The sequence below is a fragment of the Dipodomys spectabilis genome, unplaced genomic scaffold (genome assembly GCF_019054845.1).
Source record: "Dipodomys spectabilis isolate Male_0828 unplaced genomic scaffold, ASM1905484v1 ptg000069l, whole genome shotgun sequence".
In the NCBI taxonomy this organism is placed as follows: Eukaryota; Metazoa; Chordata; class Mammalia; order Rodentia; family Heteromyidae; genus Dipodomys; species Dipodomys spectabilis.
Window position 1 is genome coordinate 8,018,230 of NW_024870746.1, and position 23,361 is coordinate 8,041,590.

Sequence of the window (23,361 nt, forward strand, 5' to 3'; positions counted from 1 at the left end):
AAAGAGACAAAGGATGCTGCTGAGCACCTACCCAGTGGGGCTCTCCTAGTACACATGTTCTCAGGATTCTCCCTGACTTGGGGACTTCTCTCTTCTGGGAGCCTAACAACAGCAAGTGTACCAGCAATTTCCTCTTATCAACGTAATGTGAGACTGAGATCACTGATTGAGAGCTACATTCCTAACATAATTTACTAATGGAGTGACCTTTGAAAATCCAAATTGCCCTAAATCTCAGGTGTGGATGGCTCTTCTTCTTCTTCTCAGATTTTTCTCTTCCCACCATACATACCTAAATGTTTATGGAGCACCAGCTGGCTTCACAGCTGGGTCACCTCAGGTACACTTGAGTCCAAGATTAGCCTCCTACTGTGTCTGGATAGGCATCTAAGCACAGTACGTGGTATACAGTAGCTGCTTCGCAATGGATGAGTGTAAAGTGATGGCTGGCTGACTGAATGAATGAATGAATTTACGGGTAAGGGGAGGGAATGGCATTATTTTTAATAACACACACAGAGACTTCTTTGATAACTACTGAGAAGTCTCTTGCAAGAGGAACATTCCTTTGTGTTTGTTTCTTACCATGAGACGAGAAGAGATGAGAAGACTTCGCATATGATACTTCAGTTGTCTTCCTCTTCCCCCTTCTCAGAGATCCCAATTGCAGGAGCTTGGGGGTGGTCTTCCCCCTTCTCAGAGATCCCAATTGCAGGAGCTTGGGGGTGGAACTCTCTGCTCCCTCTAGTGGGATTCCCAGGCCCAGCGAAGGTTTCTTCCTGCTCCTTAGTCTGCTGGTGCCACCCAGATTCTGAGCTATCTAAGCCCAGCTCTGATGTTGGGCTATTCTTATTCTTTTCCTGGACACAAAGGAACCTTTCCATCTTGGTACTTGCCGTGACTGAATTCTCCTATTGCCTCAACCTGCCCTTTCTTTACCCCAAGGTTGCTCTGGCTCCAGCCTCTAGATCTTACTTCTGACCCTGACATCATCATTTTCCCCATTTTTTTGGGGGGGGTCCGGTCGTGGGGCCTGAACTCTGGGCCTGGGTGCTGTCCCACAGCTCTTCAGCTCAAGGCTAGCGCTCTACCACTTGAGCCACAGTGCCACTTCCGGCTTTTTTTTCTGCTTATGTGGTGCTGAGGAATTGAACCCAGGGCCTCATGCATGCAAGGCAAGCGCTCTACCACTGCGCCACCTTCCCAGCCCCATTTTCCCCATTTTTGTATCTGAAGCCCACTTAGTGGTTTTGGTTAAGAATCTTTCTCCCCTTGACTTAAAGATTCTTGGTTTCTTCACCACCAGGATAGGTTTAGCTGTTGCTTGAAGTCTCACAAGCTGCAACGTACATGAAGAAAGGGAAATGTGGCTACTCTGTACAGTACCCAGGAGACTGTTGCTCCATATATGTTACTCCAGCATCAGAATTGACCACTGATTCAGAATGGTCCCTGGTCCTTTCCTCTTGGCTCATGTTGGTGGCCTAGCTTACTCAATGGTCAAGCTTTATCAAAACCAGTTTAGATTATATACTCCCTGCATAGAACATCCCTCATCCAACATTCACATTCCAGTTCATTTCCCACTGGAGTGTCTATTTAAAACAGATACCTAGGAACAAAATCTTAAGAGAATTTTGCCTTTGCCTGTCCTCTGATCACACTGAAGAGTCAGAGAGATCTCAATGTTGGCTACTCATTTCAGGTCATGAAGAGTGTTTTCACAAAAAGTTTCTAGTGACAGAGTGCTTGACTTGAACAAAAAAAGCTCAGCAACAGTGTCCAGACCCCGAGTTTAAGCCCCAGGATCAGCACAAAATAAACAAGTTCTGCAATGCCCAGGTCCCACATCTGAGATAGGATAGGGAAAGAAGGAAGAAATTCCAGATTCCAGGTATTAGGAGCTTCCTGTTAAGAGAAGCTATGTTTTCAAACCTGAGTGTTGGAGAGGGTGGGGGCAATGTGGGGAGAGTAAGAGAGAGAGAAAGTCAGAGAGAGAGAGAGACAGAGACACAGACAGAGACAGAGACAGAGAGGGAGGGAGAAAGAGAGGGAAGGAGATCGAGGGAGAGAGAAAAAGAGAAAGAGAAATTATAGCATCAAGAAATCTCTAACCAGCCCCTCAGCCTGAGGAGGGGGAAGAAGAAGGATTGAGGAAGAAGACTTTCAGCCTCCATAGGAGCTTATTTAAGTGGAAGATCAGACCAAAACTTGGGGGTACCTTATTCCTTCACCACTCTCTCTCCCTAAGAACAGATCTACTCTTTATTCTCCCTTTTATCATTCCATCCCTGAGGTGTTTGATAAAAATGTAGAAACCTGGGCTGGGAATGTGGCTTAGTGGTAGAGTGCTTAACTAGCATGCACAAAGCCCTGGGCTCAATTCCTTAACACCATCTAAACAGAGAAAGCCAGAAGTGGTGCTGTGGCTCAAATGATAGAGTGCTAGCCTTGAGCAAAAGGAGCTCAGGGACAGTGCCCAGGCCCTGAGTTCAAGCCCCAGGACTGGCAAAAAAAAAAAAAAAAATTAGCAAACCTTTCTTCTGTTGTATGTTTTGTGTAAGGGCCGACCACCTCCCTCAGTGGAACAACGTTCTTTCCTTATGTGATTGTGTTTTATTTATTTTTAATTTTCAGGTTTCCATGTTTTCAAGATTATATCTTGAACTACTGGATAGTGACAATGACTATTCACCCCCCACACAAGCGGTAGCTAAAGTGATTGGTGATTGTGCTATGACCTGGGCATGCCCTACTTAAGGACACGGAGGTGGGAAAACAAGTAACTCTCCAAGAGTTCATAAAGTTATGACATGCTATGATACAGTATCACGATGGGTATACTCCACACCCATGGGGCATTCTATGAACTGGAGGGCCACTCTTAGAAGAGATACTGACTGGGTCCTGACCCTCTGATATATCTGTTCTGACCAGTTGACCTGTTGTTTATTTGAAATAGAAATTCTCTGGTGTGAAAGGTTGACTCAGGGCCTCCACAGAACACTGGAATCTGAGATGGTTCAGAATGGTATGCTATCCCTTCCATCACACATTGCCCCTTACACTGTGGAGGGGGCAGTGGGACAAGCCCTTGACTAAGCTTTTCTACAAAGAATCTAAAACCTCATGGGAGATGACTGCTGTGTGTGTAGTTGTTGGTCCCTTCTTCTGCTGGTGTAGTTGTGCCTGTTTTGTCCTGAGTCTTCATCTGAAAGAAAGCTCATAGTAGTCCCTAGACCACAGGTTTGAAAACGCCTGGCTTCTAATCCTGGCTCTGTTCTTTGCTAGTTGATTGTGTGGTATTGGGAGAGTCTCCTAATACTAAAATCTACCACTGGCTTGGTTCCAGTGTTTGTAACAGCAATGCAAAGAGCAGACCACAAATCCATTCTACAGATGTATAAGCTGTAAGCACAAATATTCACTTGCCAAGTTTACAGGCAAATAGTGACCGAGCCAAGATGCAAATTCTGCACTGTGACTCTGAGGCTTTGGCAAATTTTAGTTTGTCTTACCTGTAACTTAGGAATGATAATATTTGCCCTCAGAGCTGTTATTAAATGATTACATATGCAAAGTCACAACAGTGTGGACGGACAATAGATATCAGGTGCATTTCTCTTTAGGGTCTGACTACATCTATTATTAGAAACTCATCTCCAATGACTCAGAAAATTCCATCATTTGCTTCAATTAGAAACAGTCAATCAATCATTCATTTAACACGTATTTGTGGGATGACGCTTCACTGTCAAGCATGAGAATCCAGCTTTGAGAACTCTGGTGGGGAAATAAGGAATATTTGATGAGCTTCTGGGAGCCAGCTCCCATCAGGAACAGTGTGTCCCTTCAACATAATCGTTACTTGTAATCTTACTGAAAATGTAACTATGGTCTCTCCATCCTAATGAAAGAGAAATGAGTAGGGGAAGGGTCTACATTTCTATATTACTAAACTATGCATCAGGTGGTTTCATGATCAGACAAGTTGGGATGACACTAGATTCAAAACATGGATTTTCTCCAACACAATTGACACCATCTGGGATCTTTAAGAGTGTATACATCTAATGGAGCCAGGTAACTTGAGGGGAAGGGTGGGTTAAGGTAGATGGTGGGGGAGAACAATGGGAGAGGAGACATTGATCAAGATGTGTTGTACTCATAAATTGATATGTTCAATTAAACTCCTCTGTATAACTACTTTATAAAACTATGTGAATGTCTGAATGGCATTACAGAGTTTTAGTTCAATATATTTTTAAGGAATCCACAGATAAACCAAGGGTTTATCAACCTCTAGCACTCAACCCAGTAGGAAAATTCAGTCCTCTGAATTCAGTCCTCCAGGTGGAAGGAGGTATAGGTGGGTGCTAAGGTTCCTGGTCAGATAGTGATGTTGATGCAACTAGATGCTGATATATGTGGGTGTTTTTCTTGAGGTTACTGGGAGACTTGTGACACAAGTCCTGTGGAAGGAAGGCTAAGTACTGCCACATGCCCTTGTTCCTTACTCTCCCTCCAGGGAATTTATCAAAAGACAGGTCCAGGCAGGTTTGGCCAGCCTAGGATGAGAGCCAGTAGCTTGGGGCCAGGAAATGATCTTGAGTCACATTCTTGGCCACCATCATGTGCTTGGTATGGAGACTTGCTGGTGAGTTAAAGATTCATACTTCCTAACTCAAAGAAGCTGCTCCAAGTACCAAATTTTGACCTTTGGAGTCTCAAATTACTCATAAAGAATGTATTATTTTCTGCTTGGCAAAAGGAAATCATTTCCTCTACTTCTTAGATTCAATGATGGGGCCCACTGACAAAAGACCAATGAGCAAGAAAAGCTATTCTTCTACTGATGCACAAGAATGAAATTTAAACTTTATCTTTTGTCAGATACAAACGTTGTCACAAAATGGATTAAAGATTTAAATATAGGACCTGAAACTATGAAACTACTAGAAGAAAACAAAGACCAAATGCTTTATGATATTCAAGCAATACTTTTTAGGGATTGGACCTCAAAATCACAGGCAAGATAAACAGACAAATTAGATATTGTCAAACTGAAAAGCTTCTGCCCAGCAAAAAAGAGCAATGAACAAAATGGAGATAACTTATAGAATGGGAGAAAACATTTAAAACTATACATCTAACAAGGGACTAACATCTAGAATTTACAAGTAGCTCAAAAACTCAATAGAATGAAAATAAGTAACTTGATTAAAAAGCTGTAAAAACCCTGACTAGATGCCACTTGAAAAAATTCATAGTATGTTTGATATTACCAATTTTTAGTAAATTGTGAATCAAACTGTGATGAAACATTACCTCAAGCATCTTAAAACACCTATTATTAAGAAGACAAAAGATAAAAGTATTGGTAAGAATATGTAGAAAAGAGAATCCTAATGTATTGTTTGTGGGAAAGTAAATCAGTGTAGCCTGTATGAAAAAACACTTATAGTGCTTCATAAAAGAACCTAATTAGAACTACCATATGATCTAGCTGATCCCATTATGGTATATACATCCATAGGAAATGAAACAAGTATGCAAGGGTAGTAAATGAAATGCCTAAACCTTATGTTTATTACAACTCTTTTCACAAGAGCAGGGCTCCGGTGGCTCACGCCTGTAATCCTAGTTACTCATGAGGCTGAGATCTGAGGCTATAGCACTTCAGAGCCAGCCCAGGCAGGAAAGTCTGTGAGACTCTTATGTCTAATTAACCACCAGAAAAACAGAAGTGGCTCTGCAGCTCAAGTGGTAGAGCACTTGCCTTGAGCTGAAGAGCTGAGGGACAGTGCTCAGGCCCAGAGTTCAGGCCCCACAACTGACAAAACAATCAACTTTGTTTGTCCACAGATGAGCAGATAAACAAAATATGGTATCTATCTATCTATCTATCTATCCATCCATCCATCCTATTCATCTAGAAAAAGAATGCACTTCTGTTATTTTTTGCATGGGTGGACTGGGAGGACATTATTTTAAGGGAAATATGAAAGGAATAGGAAATGGAATATCTTTTTTGGGGGGGGATCCGGTCGTGGGGCCTGAACTCTGGACATGGGCGCTGTCCCTCAGCTCTTCAGCTCAAGGCTAGTGCTCTACCACTTGAGCCACAGTGCCACTTCCGGCTTTTTTCTTTTTGCTTATGTGGTGCTGAGGAATTGAACCCAGGGCCTCATGCATGCAAGGCAAGCGCTCTACCACTGAGCCACCTTCCCAGCCCAGGTAATGGAATATCTTATGATACCATTTGTGTGGAATCTAAAAAAAACTAGTTTCATGGAAGCAGAGAATAAGTAGATGGCCTTAGTTGGTCTCTTAGTGGGGAGGGAGGATAGGGAGACATTGGTAAACAATATATGGTAAAAATCAAATATAATAAATATAATAAATGTGTTGAGAATAGGCAAATACATAGATAAGACATGTATAGCTGGTTTAGGGGTAAGGAGAGTAGAGTGGGAGAGAGAAGTGGAGAATGACTGATCATAGAGTCATAGAGTTTGTTTTTTATATGGTTAATGTTTTAGAATTGATGGTGGCAAGGGCTGTATAAGTCTATGAACATACTAAGAACCCCAAGAGTATATGCCTTCAGTGAGTGTGATACATGAATTATATCCTAATAAAGCTGTTTAAAAAGTAACGAAATTAAAACAAAAATAAATGTCAGAGAGTTTGGGCTTGATGTGATAATAAATTGAAGAAAGTGAGTGGGAAATAGAATCTAGTAGAATCTAGCGGTCATTTTGGTAAGGTTTGCTTATGGATTCATCTTGGTGCTGCTTCTCTGCCCTTGATGATGAGGGTTGATTTAACCCTCCTTAGGAGAAGGAAAAATTTATGTTATCTCCCAAAGAGAAATGTATATTCTGTTTATAGTCAGATAAGGGGAGGACAGACAACTCTTTCTATGTCTGTTTGTTCTTAGATGCATCTGATTATTTGGTATAATTCTTGTGCCAAAGTGGCAGATCCTCATTCCCTTCTTCATCTGTAATAATTCAAAACAAAATTTCAGTTTATATGATTACCAGGTCTCTTTTATTTCAAATCTTTTGGTTACCACTATCTGAAATTGTTCATGGAATCTGACCCCATCCATTTATTTATTTACTTTATTGTTTTTTTTTTTTTTCCTTTTTGGGCTCAGGCCCAAAACACTAGTCCTTTGTTAGGAAATCTCTAGCTCCACCTCTGTGGGGTGGAGAGGGTGGAGTAGGGAATAGAATCCACAAAAATGCAAAAGCTTCAAAGAATTTCAGTATCCACTTAGTTTTCAGATAAGAAGAAAGCTTCCAACCTCCCTCTCATTTAATGGATAAAGAATGGAGATTGAAGAAAGGTCAGAATCAGAATGTAAATCTCCTCCTTTCCATTTCAGAGCTTTTCCCAGGCTTTGAAATGGATAACACCTATTAGCATTGATTTCTGTGATAGAGTAAATTGATTTCCCTGCAGAGGAGTATCCTTAGCTAATGCTTTGCCAGTTACCTGCCCTGACTGTAAGTGACAGTAACATCAACGAGTTGGGGAACATGTAACTATAAGGAGCTTTCTAGATACCGGCATCAATTATGCTGCACTTAATTGCCATAGAGCCATTACTATTTTTCATGTATGAGAAAAACCGAGGCTTGGGATCTCAGTGAGTGAATGCCATCGCACAGTTTAGGGAATGGAAAAGTTGGAACTGGCCTCTGCGTAGTCTGCTTACAAAGCTCCTGCTTCTTTGGCAAAAGGAGGAATGTCTGAACAGCTCTACCACATATCTCCTGGCCTTGTCCATTTGCCTTTAAGGGCATCCTGGACCAGAAGAGGAGATGGCAGAGAATTTGACCCAGCTAGATTTGTAACAGATGGATCAGGTGGGGCTTTGTTTTGTTTCTGGGGTGGAGAAAACTTTCTGGGCAAATGGATTACCGAGGAGGGACAGGGGGAGGAGAGTGTAGTGAGCGATCCCTGCCCTACTGCAGTGTGTAGAGGCTTGGTGAATACTCAGAAGATTAGAAATGTTTTGATTTCATTCATATGTTGTGATAAGGGTTGGAAAGTATGGTGGAGGTGGGAAATTGGCAAAGTCTGCTCTGCCCAGAAACAGTGGGAAAAGTCATTGAAGTCATTCAGGGTCTCATCCCTAGCAGTCTGCAAGCTCCAATCATTCATTCTCTCTCTCTCTCTCTCTCTCTCTCTCTCTCTCTCTCTCTCTCTCTCTCTCTCTCTCTTCTCTCTTTTGTTGTTGTTGTTGTTGGTCGTGGGGCCTGAACTCTGGGCCTGGGTTCTGTCCCTAAGCTCTTCAGCTCAAGGCAAGTGCTCTACCACTTGAGCCACCATGCCTAAAAGAACAGAGAGAACAAACCCAAGGCACTACTCAGCAAGACTCTCACATGGGAGTATTTATGAGCTGGTGGCTACCCTGTAATCCTACAACTCAGGAGGCTGAGATCTGAGGATCGTGGTTCAAAGCCAGCCCAAGCAGGAAAGTCCATAAGACTTATCTCCAATTAACCACCAGAATACCTGAAGTGGCACTGTGGCTCAAGTGGTAGAGAGCTAGTCTTGAGCTGAAGAGCTGAGGGACAGTGCCCAGGCACAAAGTTCAAACTCTACAACCAACAAAAAAAGGGGGGTTAGGAGGAGGGTGATTTGTTTGTTTGTAGTTACTTCACATAAAGAAAATGATGTCAGAACACAAAATGACATTATGCATCATTTAGTTCAACTTCATTGACAAAAAAGAAAAGAAACTAAAGAGCTCCTCCATTAATTCCTATATAAAGTACAGAAACTCCTGGGCTATACCAAAATGTACCTACAAGACTCACAAAAACACACTACTATCCTGTAACTCCAAATAAAATTTGGAGTAATTCCAAATAAAAATTTGGTTTTCTGGTGGTTAATTAGAGATAAGAGTCTCACAAATTTTCCTGCTCAGGCTGGCTTGGCTTTGAAGTGTGATCCTCAGATCTCAGCCTCCTGAGTAGCTAGGATTACAGATGTGAGCCACTGGTGCCTGGCTCATTATCTTTTAACTCTACTGAAAGCACCACTCTGGAGATATACATATACATACACACATATACTCACACACACACGCACACACACACAAACACACACACAGAAAGAGAAACAGAGAGAGACTTTCTACTTTAGTATTTGTTATTTTGACATGAGCACTCCCAGAATTCACTGTTTTCTAAGTAGAATGTCACCACCCAGTACGTTCTACAGTGAAGGGTCCAGAATTTCATTCTTCCTCATGTCTGGAGTCTATTAACTATTGGCTTTTCTCTTGGTACTTCTCTGCTCTGTGGGGGCCTTTGGGACCCACAGACATTCTATAGATTTGGTTTAGATGTTCCCTTCCCTTTGCCATAGTATCTCATTGTACTCAGAAGTAGTTCTTGCTTCTGTGCTTTAGAAAAGTCAGTGCTTATGCCCTGGGAGATAGGTCAATGAGATCCCTATTCATTGAGGCTCATAATTTAATATGGGAGATTAACTTCCTAGGGTGAAATATAACAAAAGAGTACTATAGGCTTATCAAAAATAATTAAAATTGTATTCTAAACATACAAAATATTACGAAAGCGTATGCGAGTTATCAATTCTTTATTTTAGTAGCTCTGAGTGTGAACTCAGGGCTTTCATGTTTGCTAGGCAGCACTTGACCACATGAGACCTGCCTCTGGCCATCTGTTTGCTTTGGTTATTTTTGAGATAGAGTCTTGCACAGCTATTGATTGAGATGAGACCTTGTAAACCTTGAATTATGTTTCTGCTAATCTCTGCCTCTTAAGTAGCTAGGATTGCAGGCATGGGGCACTAGTGCCCAGCAAGTTCTTCTTCTTTTTAAAGAGTTAAGTGAGGTGCTACGGAAATATTTGTGCCAAACATTTAATACTCTGGGGATTCCCTAAACAGCACAATAGAGAAGTGACTCAAAGTATAAGTGATTCAACCAAACCAAACAAAGGCATCAAAAGTGAATTTGGAGAAAAACAAATTTTATTTGGAGTTATAGGATAGTAGTGTGTTTTTTGAGTCTTGTAGGAACATTTTGGTATAGCCCAGGAGTTTCTGTACTTTATATAGGAATTAATGGAAGAGCTCTTTAGTTTCTTTTCTTTTTTGTCAATGAAGTTGAACTAAATGATGCATAATGTTATTTTGTGTTCTGATATCATTTTCTTTATGTGAAAGTAACTACAAACAAACAAGTCACCCTCCCTCTAACCCTCCCACCCGCCCCCCTTTTTGTTGGTTGTAGAGCTTGAACTTTGTGCCTGGGCGCCGTCCCTCAACTCTTCAGCTCAAGACTAGCTCTCTACCACTTGAGCCACAGTGCCACTTCAGGTATTCTGGTGGTTAATTGGAGATAGGGGTTTTATGGACTTTCCTGCTTGGGCTGGCTTTGAACCACGATCCTCAGATCTCAGCCTCCTGAGTTGTAGCCACCAGCTCATAAATAATCCCATGTGAGAGTCTTGCCAAGTAGTGCCTTGGGTTTGTTCTCTCTGTTCTTTTAGGTGAGACATGTCAGAAACTGATTTCTCCCCATCAAGAGCTACCAGAGATTAACTGTGCCAAAAAGGGCATATTTTGGAGTTTAGGATCATTTACTTATATACTCACTCCCTGAAATGTTAAATATAACTTCTGAGCCAGTGAGTGGATCAAGAAATAGTGGTGAGAGTTGAGAGGAGGCATTCAGTCTAGGAAGCAGACAAATTGGTTTTTACATGAAGCACAGATTTATTAGCAGGGGAAACAGGAGAGAAGCACAGACAGGATATACTGGGGATGGGACTGAGGCAGAAGCTTCCCCTCAGCTCCAGTGTGTCTTCTCATAAGGAGGGAGCTCACAATAAGCCCAGATACTTTCCTTGCTTTGGGATATGCATGGAGCTATGGTTTTGACCAAACTGGAGACTGGAGAGGATGAAGTCTCCCTCATACCCCCTTGGGATTGTATCAGGGCAGGATATAGTAGGAGGCTTGAAGCAAGAGGATTTATGTAGTAAGCAATCTGATGGGAAACATTCTTCCACTGGATTCTGGAAAGGAGCAGGAGGTGGGAAAATTCTGGAGCTGGAGGGAAGAAGAGCAAGAGGAAGATTCCATCTGGTAGTTAGCATGGTGGACAGGTAGCAATCTCCAGTCTGCTCTTACTTCTGTTTACAACTGGGAGCTTGCTGGGCTGGGGCACACTTCTGCTGAGCCGTGACCTTGGGTGGGCATTGCTTCTTGGCCTGAGGAGTACATGGATCTTTGGTTTTGGGTGTACATGTCTCTTGACATTTGACAGGTGGTGGCTGACAGGGCTGCTTCATTTGTTGCTGCTGGGCCTGCTGGGGCGGGCATTGCTGGCTCTGGTGCTGCTGGGAAGACATTGCTCCAGGAACAGGTGAGCCTGAAGGAAAGATATATAGGGTTAGCTGAGAAGAACTCCTTATATCCTTCCTCTCATCTGACTCCTAAGGAGTGTTTACCTCCAATCGCCTATGATATGATGCATGATACACTCTCCTCAGGTAGATTCATGAACTGATTCACACTTACCCGGTGTGACCTTCCTCTTTCACTTCCTCCTTCTCTGCTATTCTAATTTACTATCTTCCTGCATCCTCCCATGGACTCCTGACTTAACTGAACACACAGTTCCTAGTCGTCCTAAGAAATAAGGTGGGGTGCTGAGTTGAGGATTTAAAGGTAGCCTTTTTGTTTGGTAAATCTAAGGCATCTTATCGTCATGGATGGACCTGACTAATATCAACTGACTACTTTTGATAATGTAGACAGAGTGAAAGGGTGCAAGGAAGAAAGGATGTGAGGAAGAGGACAGAATGGTGAAAAGTCTGGATTCTAATCCCAGTTCCACCCCAGAATGTTAAGGAGAGTCATTTAACAAGGCTACAGGATAGAGGTTCCAGCCTTCCTTGGAGAACTGGGGACTATGGTGGCCAAAGAGAGCATTAGAGACAAAGGACATAAAAAGATACTTTGCCAAAAGATAGCCTAGTTCAAGGGAAAGAGAGCTAGCCAAGTAGGCTCACATATAGTTCAAGATTCAAGCCTGTACTGATTGGCCAAGCACATGTGGATATTCTATATCTTCTCTGAATCTCTTTGTCTTTCGAGGAAGATATGAGTCTGGAAATTGTCTAAGTTCTGGAAGTTCTCTGATAATTGTGTCTGGCTTTCTTCCTAGGTAGTATTCCTCTTCTACTGAATTGACAATTACAAATGGAAAGTGCATGCCCAGAAAGAGGGGTGATAGCAATTAGGCTAATGAGGAGCTAATGTTGCATAGTAGGACATACAATAAACTTAAAAGAAAATTTAAAGCTGACGAATAGAACCAAAAGGCTTCAGAAGAGAGCACAAAAATGTCTTAGAGAGGGCCTAAGTTGCTACAAAATGCTACAGCTCTACATAGCATCCCCTGGAGGAGAAAAGCTCAGAATCAGGAAATAAGTCACTCCATGTAATAGTGTGCATTGGAGATTAATTTTTCTAGGTAATAATTAGTGTGACATTTCCATAATTCCAAGTGACAAAAGGCTCTGTCACTTCCCTGATTACCCAAGAATAGAGCAGGACCTTGGCCTAGCGGCTCAAATCAGGGTCAAGAAGGAAAGAGCTTAGTAAATCCCAGGTGGATAGGAGGATTCTCACTTACCACAGGCGAGTTGGACCCTAGAAGAAGAGGCAGACCAAAGATCTATGGGTAGCTACTCCTGGAACCCTTATAAAAGGCCCCCAACCTGCCCCAGGCCCTTGGTGTGTCCCTCATTACCACCTCCCAGGGAATTCCTCACCCACTTCTCCCACCTGCACTTCCTCCTGGGTCTTGCTTTACTGGCCTGTTTTGATGAAAACCACCCACCAGATATTTCCAGAAGTCTGGGTCCCTGTACTGGAGCTGATTTAACACACAGAAAGTGTTTGCCTCAACTCAAAGATTCAAGATCTTTTAAAAAAACAGAACAAGCTGGAGAGTCCATTTGAAAACCTGTAGTTACAAGAAATATTGTAGAGGAAAAAGAAAGAGAGGGATGACTGGGTTGGGAGCACCTGTTACAAAAATAGGAACACTTATTGAGCTGTCAATAAATGCTGACAGCATAAAGGCTCACATTTATTAAGCCAACTGTGCCTAGCAATGAGACCACTCTTCTTTGCCATTATTTCCTTGGCTCTTTATAGCCCCTCTGGACAAATGGTGTTGATGCTATTGTGCAAATGAGAAAATGAGATGGAGAAAGATCACACTGGCAGGAAGGAGCAGTGATGAGTTCTGAACTCAAACCTGGATGATATATAAGGAGAATTCAGGGCCTAGCCACAGCTGTCGTCTGTCCTTCCATTTTCTAATACACAATGTCCATGCTTCCTGGGCTCTGATGGGAATAACCACATGTATGTGAGGCTGCCCCTGGAGACCACGTAGAAGCCCATGAGAGTGGTGTCCATAGCACATGATGGTGTTGACCCTTAACTCCCTGCTCACTGGTTACTGGTGGCCAAAGAAAGTGTAAGAGAATTGATTTCAGAGGAAAGCTTGCCACATAAAATATAAGATACCAGCTAGGTACCAGTGGCTTATGCCTATGATCCTAGCTACCCAGGAGGCCGAGATCTGAGGATTGCAGTTCAGTCAGAGCCATCTGGGGCAATAAAGTCTATGAGATTCTAATCTCCAAATTAACCAGCAACAAGCCAGAACTGGAGTCATGGCTCAAGTGATAAAGTGCCCACCGTGAGGGAAATAGCCAAGCAAGAAGGGTACAAGGCTCTGAGCTCAGCTCCAGCATTGATCTGTCTGCCTGTCTGTTTGTCTGTCTGTACTATCCAGTTAATTGTGTATTTCAGATAAGCAATAGAATTCTCTGGATTGTGTCCCAAATATTGAGGGATACCTCAAACTCTGTCTTTCCAAAATGTTCTCCAAACTCATCTCATTTCATCTTTATGACAATTCTGTGGTGCAATGAAACCCGATTTTACAGTTTGAGATAACAGACCCAAAAAAGTGCAATGAACTGGTCCACAATACACAGCTTGCCAGAGTGGCATTGGGCGGGGACCCTGGTCCAGAGCTCATTTCCACCACATCAGAGCGGCCAGTATCTCCACAGTGGGCAAGTGACTGTCCAGTGTTCTGAGCTTTCTGTCACATGTAGACCAAATATTTGCTCTTCTTTTTTTTCTGGGTCAGCCTTACTTCATAGTTAACCTTTCCTGGCATTTATTTTGTTGACTTTTAATTCGGCTTTTTTAAATAAAGGAATTACACTGTTTGAGTTCTCCCCTGAATCTAAAGTATTTTAGCTAACACACACCACCTAAAGTATTTACTTAAATAAACAATTGTAGCGTCCACATACAAGAGAAAACATGGAACCTTTGGGCCAGACTTATTGGTCAAGGGTCAGGGGGACTAGTTGTATGAAGAGAAGAAGGGGGCAGAATACAGTCAAATGTTCAATGCATAAACTACAAAATTAAGAAACGTGAGGGAAGGGGTGAGATGGAAGGGAAGGATGAGAATGTTGAAAGGGGTGACGTTGATCAAAGCACATTGTATTCATAAACTGCTTGCTGGAACGGCAACTCCTTTGTGCAGCTACTTAGAGATAATAAAAATGTTTAAAAAATAGTTAACCTTTCCCTAATTTCCTTCCTCCAGGCCCAACCTCTCTCTGCTTCCTCCTCCCGAGACTGTGAACAGGAAGAACATAATGTTCTGGGTTCCAGATTCCAGGTTCTGCATTCCATCTCCCACCTCCTCTCCACCTGCATTCCAACTTCCTCTCCTCCACACCTGTACCCTTCACTTCCACGCTCCCACTCCACTCTACTCCACTCCATGATGCTCATCCCAGTCAGTGCGAACTCTGACTTGGTGCCATAAGCAGCTAGAGAGATTCGGCTGGGGCGCAGATGAATGCTCACTTTAGCACATGTGTAGTTCAACTCTTCATGTCTCTCTTGTCTGTCCACTTAGCTTCTCCAGAATGAATTTTTCTTATTTTTTTCACCAAATTGATCATCTCTGGTATCTTTATCAACAAACACTTTAGCTTTGAAGAACTCTGTCTAGTGGTAGAATCTTGGCTTAGGCTGCAACTTTCATTTCAGAGGATATTTCAGGGTTGGCTAGGATGAAGATTGAAGCCTGGTGGCCACAGTTGTCTGCCAGATCACAAATGTCCAAGATACAGTCAAACGCATGTGCTCTAAACACATTACAACTTCCCACATCTTGCTACTCAACTTCCCTGTTGGCCACATTAGCCCTATTTTATAGAGAGGGAAACTGACTCTGGAAATGAGGACACGTCTTGTCCAAGGTCACACGGGGATTAATGTCACAGGGTCACAGGTCTCCAGACTTCACAGCTGCTTTCCGCCAGCCAAAGGGCCTGAGACTCTGGTACTTTCATGGCAGAAACATAGCTGAGCACAAATTTGGATGTTGGTTCTAGTGGTCCCTGCCTGTCTTGCCTTTTCGTTTCCTTGTTTTCTTCCCTGGTACTCGGGTGCTCATCTGCTCGGCAAGCCTGTCCTCCTCTAAGAGATCCTAACTGATCCCTCTCTCCACATTGCCAGGCACAGGCACAATTTTAATATTAAACCTTATAAAGCACTTCCATATACAAGGTTGAGAATGGTAGGAAGGAATTTAATAGCCTTAGCTATTTTATAGATGGGAAAACTAGTTGCAATGGAGGCTGGATCTTGAATCCTGCTGGGAAGGCTGATCTTAGACTGTTGAAGTGGTAATGACTGGTTTAAAGATACCCTAACCTGCTGGGGCACTGGGTTATTCTTTCAAAGGAGGAGGAGAGACTTCCTGGCACCCCTCAAATCATCCCATGTAATCAACCCCTCTAGGCAGGGTGCTGTGTGGAATGGTGACTCTGTAGTCCCCCGCTTCCACTCCTACTGTCCACTGTGACCATGAGGCTGTCCCCTTGCCCATTGCAAATTCTGCATCTCTTTTCTCATCTTCAAACAAGCTGGCTCTGTGGATACTGGGGAGCCAGGATTTACATCTTTTGCTTTAGAGAACAGGGGCTTGAGAGCAGGTGTGTGTGTGTGTGTGTGTGTGTGTGTGTGTGTGTGTGTGTGTGTGTGTGTGTGTGTGTGTGAGAGAGAGAGAGAGAGAGAGAGAGAGAGAGAGAGAGAGACTCTGTTAGGGAGGGAAGGGCACAAGTAAGACTCATTTCTGAAGGTGAGTCAAAGCTTGAGCAACCCCAGCCCCACCCTGCAGGTAAACAACGGGTGACTTGGGAAGCAGGGAGCTAGGCATGGGAGGTTCCCTAATGAGATAGTACTGATCATTTACCCTTCCAGCCAGAGGCATCTCTACTTCTGCCCGTGGGCTTTGAGGAGTAGTGGGGAGGCATGGTGGATGGGAGACAAATGGCTATATTTGTTATTTCCAAGAATAAAATCAGAAAAAGCAAAGCAGAGGGCTATGGGATTAATTGTGAATGGCTGTCTTGAGAGGATCAGTGTGAGAATTGGGACTTTCAGAGCAACTATACGTTAGCTGCCTGGCCAGTCAAGTGAGCATTTAAAACCAAGCAAGAGGCAACTCAGTTTTATAATCATAATCATGTCACATTAAAGTAGTTGTCCAAAGGGGTTTCAATTCAACAAGTCAGATGAATACCAGAGTGACCTGTGTCACTCCTTCCATTGTTCTCTACCTTCTTTCCCAATTCCATCCATACTCAAGTTATATGTAGTTCATACAAGGTACATTGAAGAAAATGGCTGTATTTTCTCACCCTTCCTTTTTCCATTTATCTGTTCTCCCTCCTCTTGCCTGGTATTCATTTTGGTAAACTGTTCATTGGTTGTTCAGTGGAGTTACTCCATTGGAATCCTTCCTTGAGTATACCATCCTTTAGTCAATTCGTTTATGTATACAGTATCACATTTTCTTTATCTTAATTTCTAGTTGGTGTGCAACCACTAGTCAAGCCTTGGAACATTTTAGTTTCAAGTGTCTCCCTTCAGTCATTAGTTAGTCTGTCAACAAACCCCATAGAAGATGCTACTTAAAGACATCTTGTGACTTTCTCTCAACGTGGGAAATCGATTTGCATCAGGAATCATTTTACCCTCTCATTTACTGTTTGCCAGTAGGATGTTCCCGTACTAATGTCAGGAATTTCAATGATAGTATCCAAAGTAGTCTTGTGAAGAGAGCTGGGTGAGGCAAGGAGTTGTCACATGTGTTTATAGTTCATCTTCAGTATGTTTCTAGAGAACCCTTGGCAGTGTTGGTTTTACAAGGGGACCTGCAAGCAATCCTGGATGTGGAGAAGGCTAGTTTTAATAGAAAGTCCAGGAAGACTGACTGACTGACTGTGGACGTTGAACAGTGGCTGGGGGTGGAGGAGATGCAGCTCTGAGGAGGTTGCCAAGACCTGCCTGATGTGACACAGTCCAGCAAGGAGGGAAGTAACTCCTCTGATACTTTTCACTAGCTGTGAGATCTTAGATACGTTCCTTAACTTTCCAGACCCTCCGTTATCAAAGATGGGAGATATTGGCCTAAATTACCTTTGAAGGATCCCATTGGTCATTAGCCAGCTGTAAATATGTGATTGCATTCTGTCCTGATTGGATACATAGTGGTTCCAGGTAACTGAGGGTAAACTCAGGATCCACCAGAAAGAGTGTCTTGTGGAACAAATGAGGTGTGCTGTGAGCGGGGTAAGTGGTCACAGGGGGTAGAGGAGGTTGCTGCCTCTGGCCAAGCTCCAAACAGGGAGTGGTATCTGGGGATTGCTGAGTAAGAATCCTCCACACACTTGAAGGAGAGGATCCATGAAAGGTTTGGAAGCCTTGCATAGGCTAACATCACCTCAGTTCCTGTCTTCTCAGCATAACCCTGGACAAGAGAGCTGTTTCCAGGGCTTTCCCTATTTCTTCCTGCCTCAAACCGTGCCATCTGTGATGGTAGCCTATTCCCCAAATCCCCATAGAAATTCAGGCTTCATCTGTGATTCATTCCATCCCTCACATGTTTGTTTTTGAGTGTGATGCTAGGGATCCAACTCAGGGCCATACCTATGCTAGACAAACATTCTACTAATAAGCTACATCCCTGGGTCCTGGAAAACCTCATGAATACCACTTTCTCCTTGGCTCCTCTCTCTAATCTTTACAAAATGATGCACTTTTCTTCTCTGCTCAACACACAGCTTTTTTATCTGTAGATATTTCAATCACTCTGCATATGACGTTTTGCATTTATATATAAATATATAAATAAAAATGTACAAATATATTTATATAAAATAAGGAATAAATATATTTTATTCATATATATATGTATATAACTCTAAGATGAATTTATAGCAGCAAAGGTAACTTCCTTGATGGTAGGAGTTGTTTTTGCTCATCATGTATCCATGTTTATCACTTAAGCCTCATACACTAGCCAAGCACTTACTGCATGCACACGGTACATATGAACCAGAAAATGGATGCATGAATGAGTGGGTAAATGATTGGAAACCCAGTCATTCATTTCTGCCTTTATAAGCAGAGTCCAGGGAGCCACAGGATACTTTTGGGAGTTTTGTTTTATTGTGGTGCTAGAGATGGAGCCCAGAGCCTCACCACCTGCCAGGCAAGTGCTCTATCATTCCGCTAAGACCCCCAAGGTCTTCAGCATACTTTCTGGACTAACTTCGGTTTTCAAAGTTCAGGTTGATATTTAAGCAGTTCTCCCTGCTTAGCTTTATACCTGTCAAACTTAAAGGTCTCTGAAACTAGCCTTTTCCTGTAAGAGGCATGATGTTTTATACAGAGGCAAGTGTTTTATACAGAGATGTGAGTGCTTTGTACCCAGCCAAAGTGTAAGACTCCTGAAGGCAGGAAGGATGTTCACGACAGAGCTTATACTCTAGTCACCAGTGGCTTTGCCAGCTGTCAGATTAGCTAGGACTGGGTGGTCCAATGACTGAAGAATGCTGTGCAGTGAGTCAGTGAGTGGGTAAGTGAAAGATGGAAGGCGTGAGTAGGTGGGTGCGTAAGCAAGAAATGAGCTCATAAACTAGCTGCCTAACTGGCCAGTCTACTGAGGAACAACTGACTAGCCGGCTTGTTAAGTGGTTGACTAAACTTATTTCCTGGCTCACTGATGGGTAAGTTTGAAAAGCAGATCTCAGCATAGTCTAAAAAAAGAAGCTTTTTTGGGAGTAAGGTACAAACAACAAAAACCACAATGCTCTGTATAAGAACCCCCAAGAAGTCTAACGTACGAGTTGGACAATTATTTCTTAACGACATTTCTTCTCTTCTCTTGGAAGTTTAAATTCCTGTGGCCTAAATTTCTGCTGCTAAAGAAAGAAAAATTATTCAATGGCAATTATTAAAGTACCATAAGGAAAACTCTATTCCGAATTATAGACTAGGGACTAGGGACCACTGTAATGGGATTTTGCAGTGGAGGCGAGTGTTCCAGCTTCAGTTCTTTTCTGATGGAGTTTCTAGCAAAGGGATGGTGGTGCTCAGTGGACAGAATGTTATTGAGAGGAGACATGTGGGTTAAGGGGGATTGTGGCTAAACCAACTTAACAGGATTCTTGCTAACAATAAGGCCAGAAAGATAAGCTTACACGTGGGAGATGATGGTGAATGAAGAACCTGAATGGATATCAAGGGCAAACAGATATCAAGATGAGAGGGCTAAAGGTATAACATTCCTGTGTAGGAACCCTTGAGAAATGTATCCTAGGAGTTTGGCACTTATTAATTTTGTTTCCTTTAAATGTTGTCAGTAATCATTGTTATGGATAAAAATTATTTAATTTCTTAGGTTCATTTAATTAATTTTAATTTTAAAAAAGTGAATTGATTTTTTCTAAATTGACTTAGAAGGTGTTTTTGGCTGAACCCACCTTTTAAAAAAGTACCTTTAAGTAGTTGTACAAAGGAGTTGGCATTCAACAAAAGTGGTAAAACTGTCTTTTAAAAGAAAATGAACAAGCCGGGTGCCGGTGGCTCACGCCTATAATCCTAGTTACTCAGGAGGCTGAGATCTGAGGATCACGGTTCAAAGCCAGCCCTGGCAAGGAAAGTCTGTGAGACTCTTATCTCCAATAAACCACTAGAAAACTGGAAGTGGTGCTGTGGCTCAAGCGGTAGAGCGCTCGCCTTGAGCTGAAGAGCTGAGGGACAGCATCCAAGCCCAGAGTTCAAGCCCCATGACCAACCAAAAGAAAAAAAGAAAAAGAACAGATGGGCCTAGGAGAGATTTCAAGACCCTGAATAAAGCTTCGTCAAGGAAAGCGTCTTTGTCACTAGTTAGCTGAGTTCCATGGATGTAACTAAAGGCCAATTAGAAGCCGACATGACTGAGGAAAAAAAATCCCTGGCTGAAAGTTCATTAGGGTAGAGGAGTTTGCATCGATGGCATTGTCTCGGGGGAGACTGGCTGCCCCCTAGACCCTGGACATGGGGAACTGGCACTAAAGTGCTTCTTCAGGTCAGATAAAGAGACCTCAATGGATGGTGACTGAGATAGGACCCAAACCAAAGGGACCAATTTGCAGGCACCACAAGCTGAACCTGTTTGTCTGGTTGGTACCTTGTGGTCTGACCACGGAGACCTTCCTTGGGGAAATGGATACAAAAGGCAACAGGTCAGGATTCCCAGAATCAGTCTCAGAGTATGCCCTGTGATGGTTGAGCCACTCACCATTCACTTCTGGTCTAGGACTCCCCCAGAGCCTGAGAAACTGCCACCCCACAAAGTATAATTGGCCTTGTACATGCTCAACCCATTGATATTCACTCCCCTGGTTCCAAACATACTTCATCCATTCCCTGCTGAGCTGGATGGAAGGAAAGGGACAGGCCTGCACACCAGATCTGAATACCCAAGCCATGGCATGCTCATACCCTGCAGGGATTCCTACGATAATGACAGTCCCTTCTTCATGCTTTGGATACCTTTGAGAAAGTTTCCAGCATCTTCTCTCCTCAGTCATGTCCCCTTCTCTTCTGTGCTATACAAAGTCTGTACTGCTCCGGTCATAAGCCACAAAGAACCACTTACAGTTTATTTTCATTTTTTAAAATAATGAGCTCTTTTTCTCTTGCTGACAAACCCCATTTTATACACTGTCTGCCTGGTCCTCATCTGTGCCTGATGAATCCTTTTTTGTGACTACATGCAGTATGAACCCTCCAGTCCATAATAGATACATAAGGAATGCATGTGCAAAAAACCCCCATATATGTGGAGGCTATATAAATGTGGACTCTTCCCTCAAGTAGCTGTGATGGAGAAATTATATCTCTTTGTCCAATGCAGAATACAGTGGACCCTAGTGGTTTACGCATTTCTGGCGTCTTCCTGCCTAGGGCACTTTGTGCCTCATGGTGACCCATAAAATGAAAACTTCAATAGCCATGCCTCAGTGTGCTCTTCTACTCTGCTGCCTGAGGACTGGCCATGTTCCTGATGGAGGGTGCTCTGCCAACCTGGATCCCCAAGTTGAATTATGTAGGCAGCAAGGCTGCAGTTGACCCGCCTCAGGCGTGCTGAGTAAGTGATCAGTATGTTTGCATTTGAGCTGCTGGGATTTGTGCTTCATTAGTTACAGGGCATGATTTTGCCCAGGTTTGTAACCTTGATTTATAACCTTGGGCTATCCAAATATGGAAACTTTTCTCCCAAGGAGTTTTCTTTCCTAGTTCTACTTGATACTGGCTAAACAAAAGTAGTGCTCAAGTTCAGTGTATCCTGACGGCAGCCAACACAGTGTCTCAGGCATGTGCTCATCTGTGTGTTTGTGTGTATGTGTGGGGCAGGGAGGAGAGGAGAGAGGAAAAGAGGATGAGAAAGCCACCCTAGGATGACACAGCCCATAACAAGGACCATCTGTTTATGGAAAGCTAGCATTTTCCTATGGGTGACCTTCATAAGAAGATTGGGTGGGAAACGAAAGAAATCTGTTTTTCCTCACTGTGACCACAGGACCTTGTGCCAAACCATCCTATAGATGCTTAGGGCAGAGTGCCACCTGCTGGGGCTGTCAAGGCAGTACAACACTTCTTCATTTCAGTAGTTCTTTCAGCAGGAGACTGTTACAGACCCAATGGCCAGACCCATGGAAGACCTCCCTGTATCTCACAGTACAATTTAGGGACAGAGAGCCTTCTGTTGGCTCTCCTTCCTCCCACCCCTACTTGGTCTCCAAGGCTGGACCGAATGCCTGGTGGAAGGAAGGGCTGGCAACTTCATTATTGGAGCCAGCACCTTTCTAGAGTTTCTTTGCTAGTTGTAAAAGGCAGCGGGCTTGACTTGATTGACTGGTTGAATGGCACAATGCACAGGGACTGGGAAGGACATGGTGGAGGGTAGTCATGTTGGTGTGGATGATGAGCGGAAGGCCTCCTCTCTAGGAGAAGACTCATGATGCCTGTTCAACAAACAAAGAAATGGAAACTCAGGAAAGTAACACGGCCCATGCTGTCTGGTTGGTAAACAACTGGGCAGAACTCAAGCCTCTGCCAGCATAGTTCCAAGCCTGGACTTTTCACTGAATCATGTAACGCTCCATGCCACTTGACTGTATCCCCCCACACAGGGCACTGGCACAGGCAGGGCTCAGGAAACACAGGTCACGTCATAGTGCTCTTTCGGGGATCCTGTGGACTGCAGGGATGGTGAGGTGCAGCATGAAGGACTTGCTAAGCAGAAGAATGGTGTGTTCAGAGAACAGGTCTCTTCTGTGGACTGTGAGAGAAGCAAGGCCGGGCCACTTGATGGTAATCCACAGCAAGTTGAAACGTGCAGGTCCAATTACTGCACCTGCAAGGACCTCTGAATGACAGGCCCTGTGTTTGGAGAGCAAATGGGCAGCAGGTGGAGCAAGAGGTCCCGTGGCTATGTTATCAGTACAGTGTGAGGATTTCAGGTCAGCTAAATGAAGTCGGCCATTTGACCCGGCCCGAGAGGCCCTCAGGCATAGAAACCACAGGAGACTTCTAGACAAGGTGACACCTGGTCAGCTTTTTCCCTTTTAGAATTATTTTTAACAAGCCACTGTTACTGAAAGAACAGGAAAATGATGCCAACTGTGGAAGGCTTGGACATGCAAAGTGCTCTTTAGAGTGGAGGATAAGGTGCTCTGAATACCATCAGGGCTGGCCAAGGAGGCCTCTGGGTGGTGGAGCTAGTACTGAGAGTGTGTGAACCATGTTCATTGCCCAGATGATAAGACATGTCACTTTCTTTTTCTTTTCTTTTCTTTCCTTTCCTTTCATTTTCCTTCCTTCTTTCCTTCCTTCCTTCCTCCCTTCTTT

The 23,361-nt window shown here is 43.3% G+C and overlaps 1 protein-coding gene across 1 annotated transcript; it reads right to left on the minus strand.

Annotated features, from left to right (window-relative positions):
- Window positions 1-11,183: 11,183 nt before the first annotated feature.
- Window positions 11,184-11,408, minus strand: Sprr4 (small proline rich protein 4). Its single transcript, XM_042682349.1, has one exon. It carries the CDS (start codon window positions 11,406-11,408, stop codon window positions 11,184-11,186), a length of 225 nt encoding a protein of 74 aa, XP_042538283.1.
- Between the last annotated feature and the right edge of the window lie 11,953 nt (window positions 11,409-23,361).

Coding starts and splice junctions, on each gene's coding strand:
- Sprr4 (XM_042682349.1), bottom strand. CDS start 11,408: ATGTCTTCCCAGCAGCACCAGAGCCAGCAATGCCCGCCCCAGCAGGCC.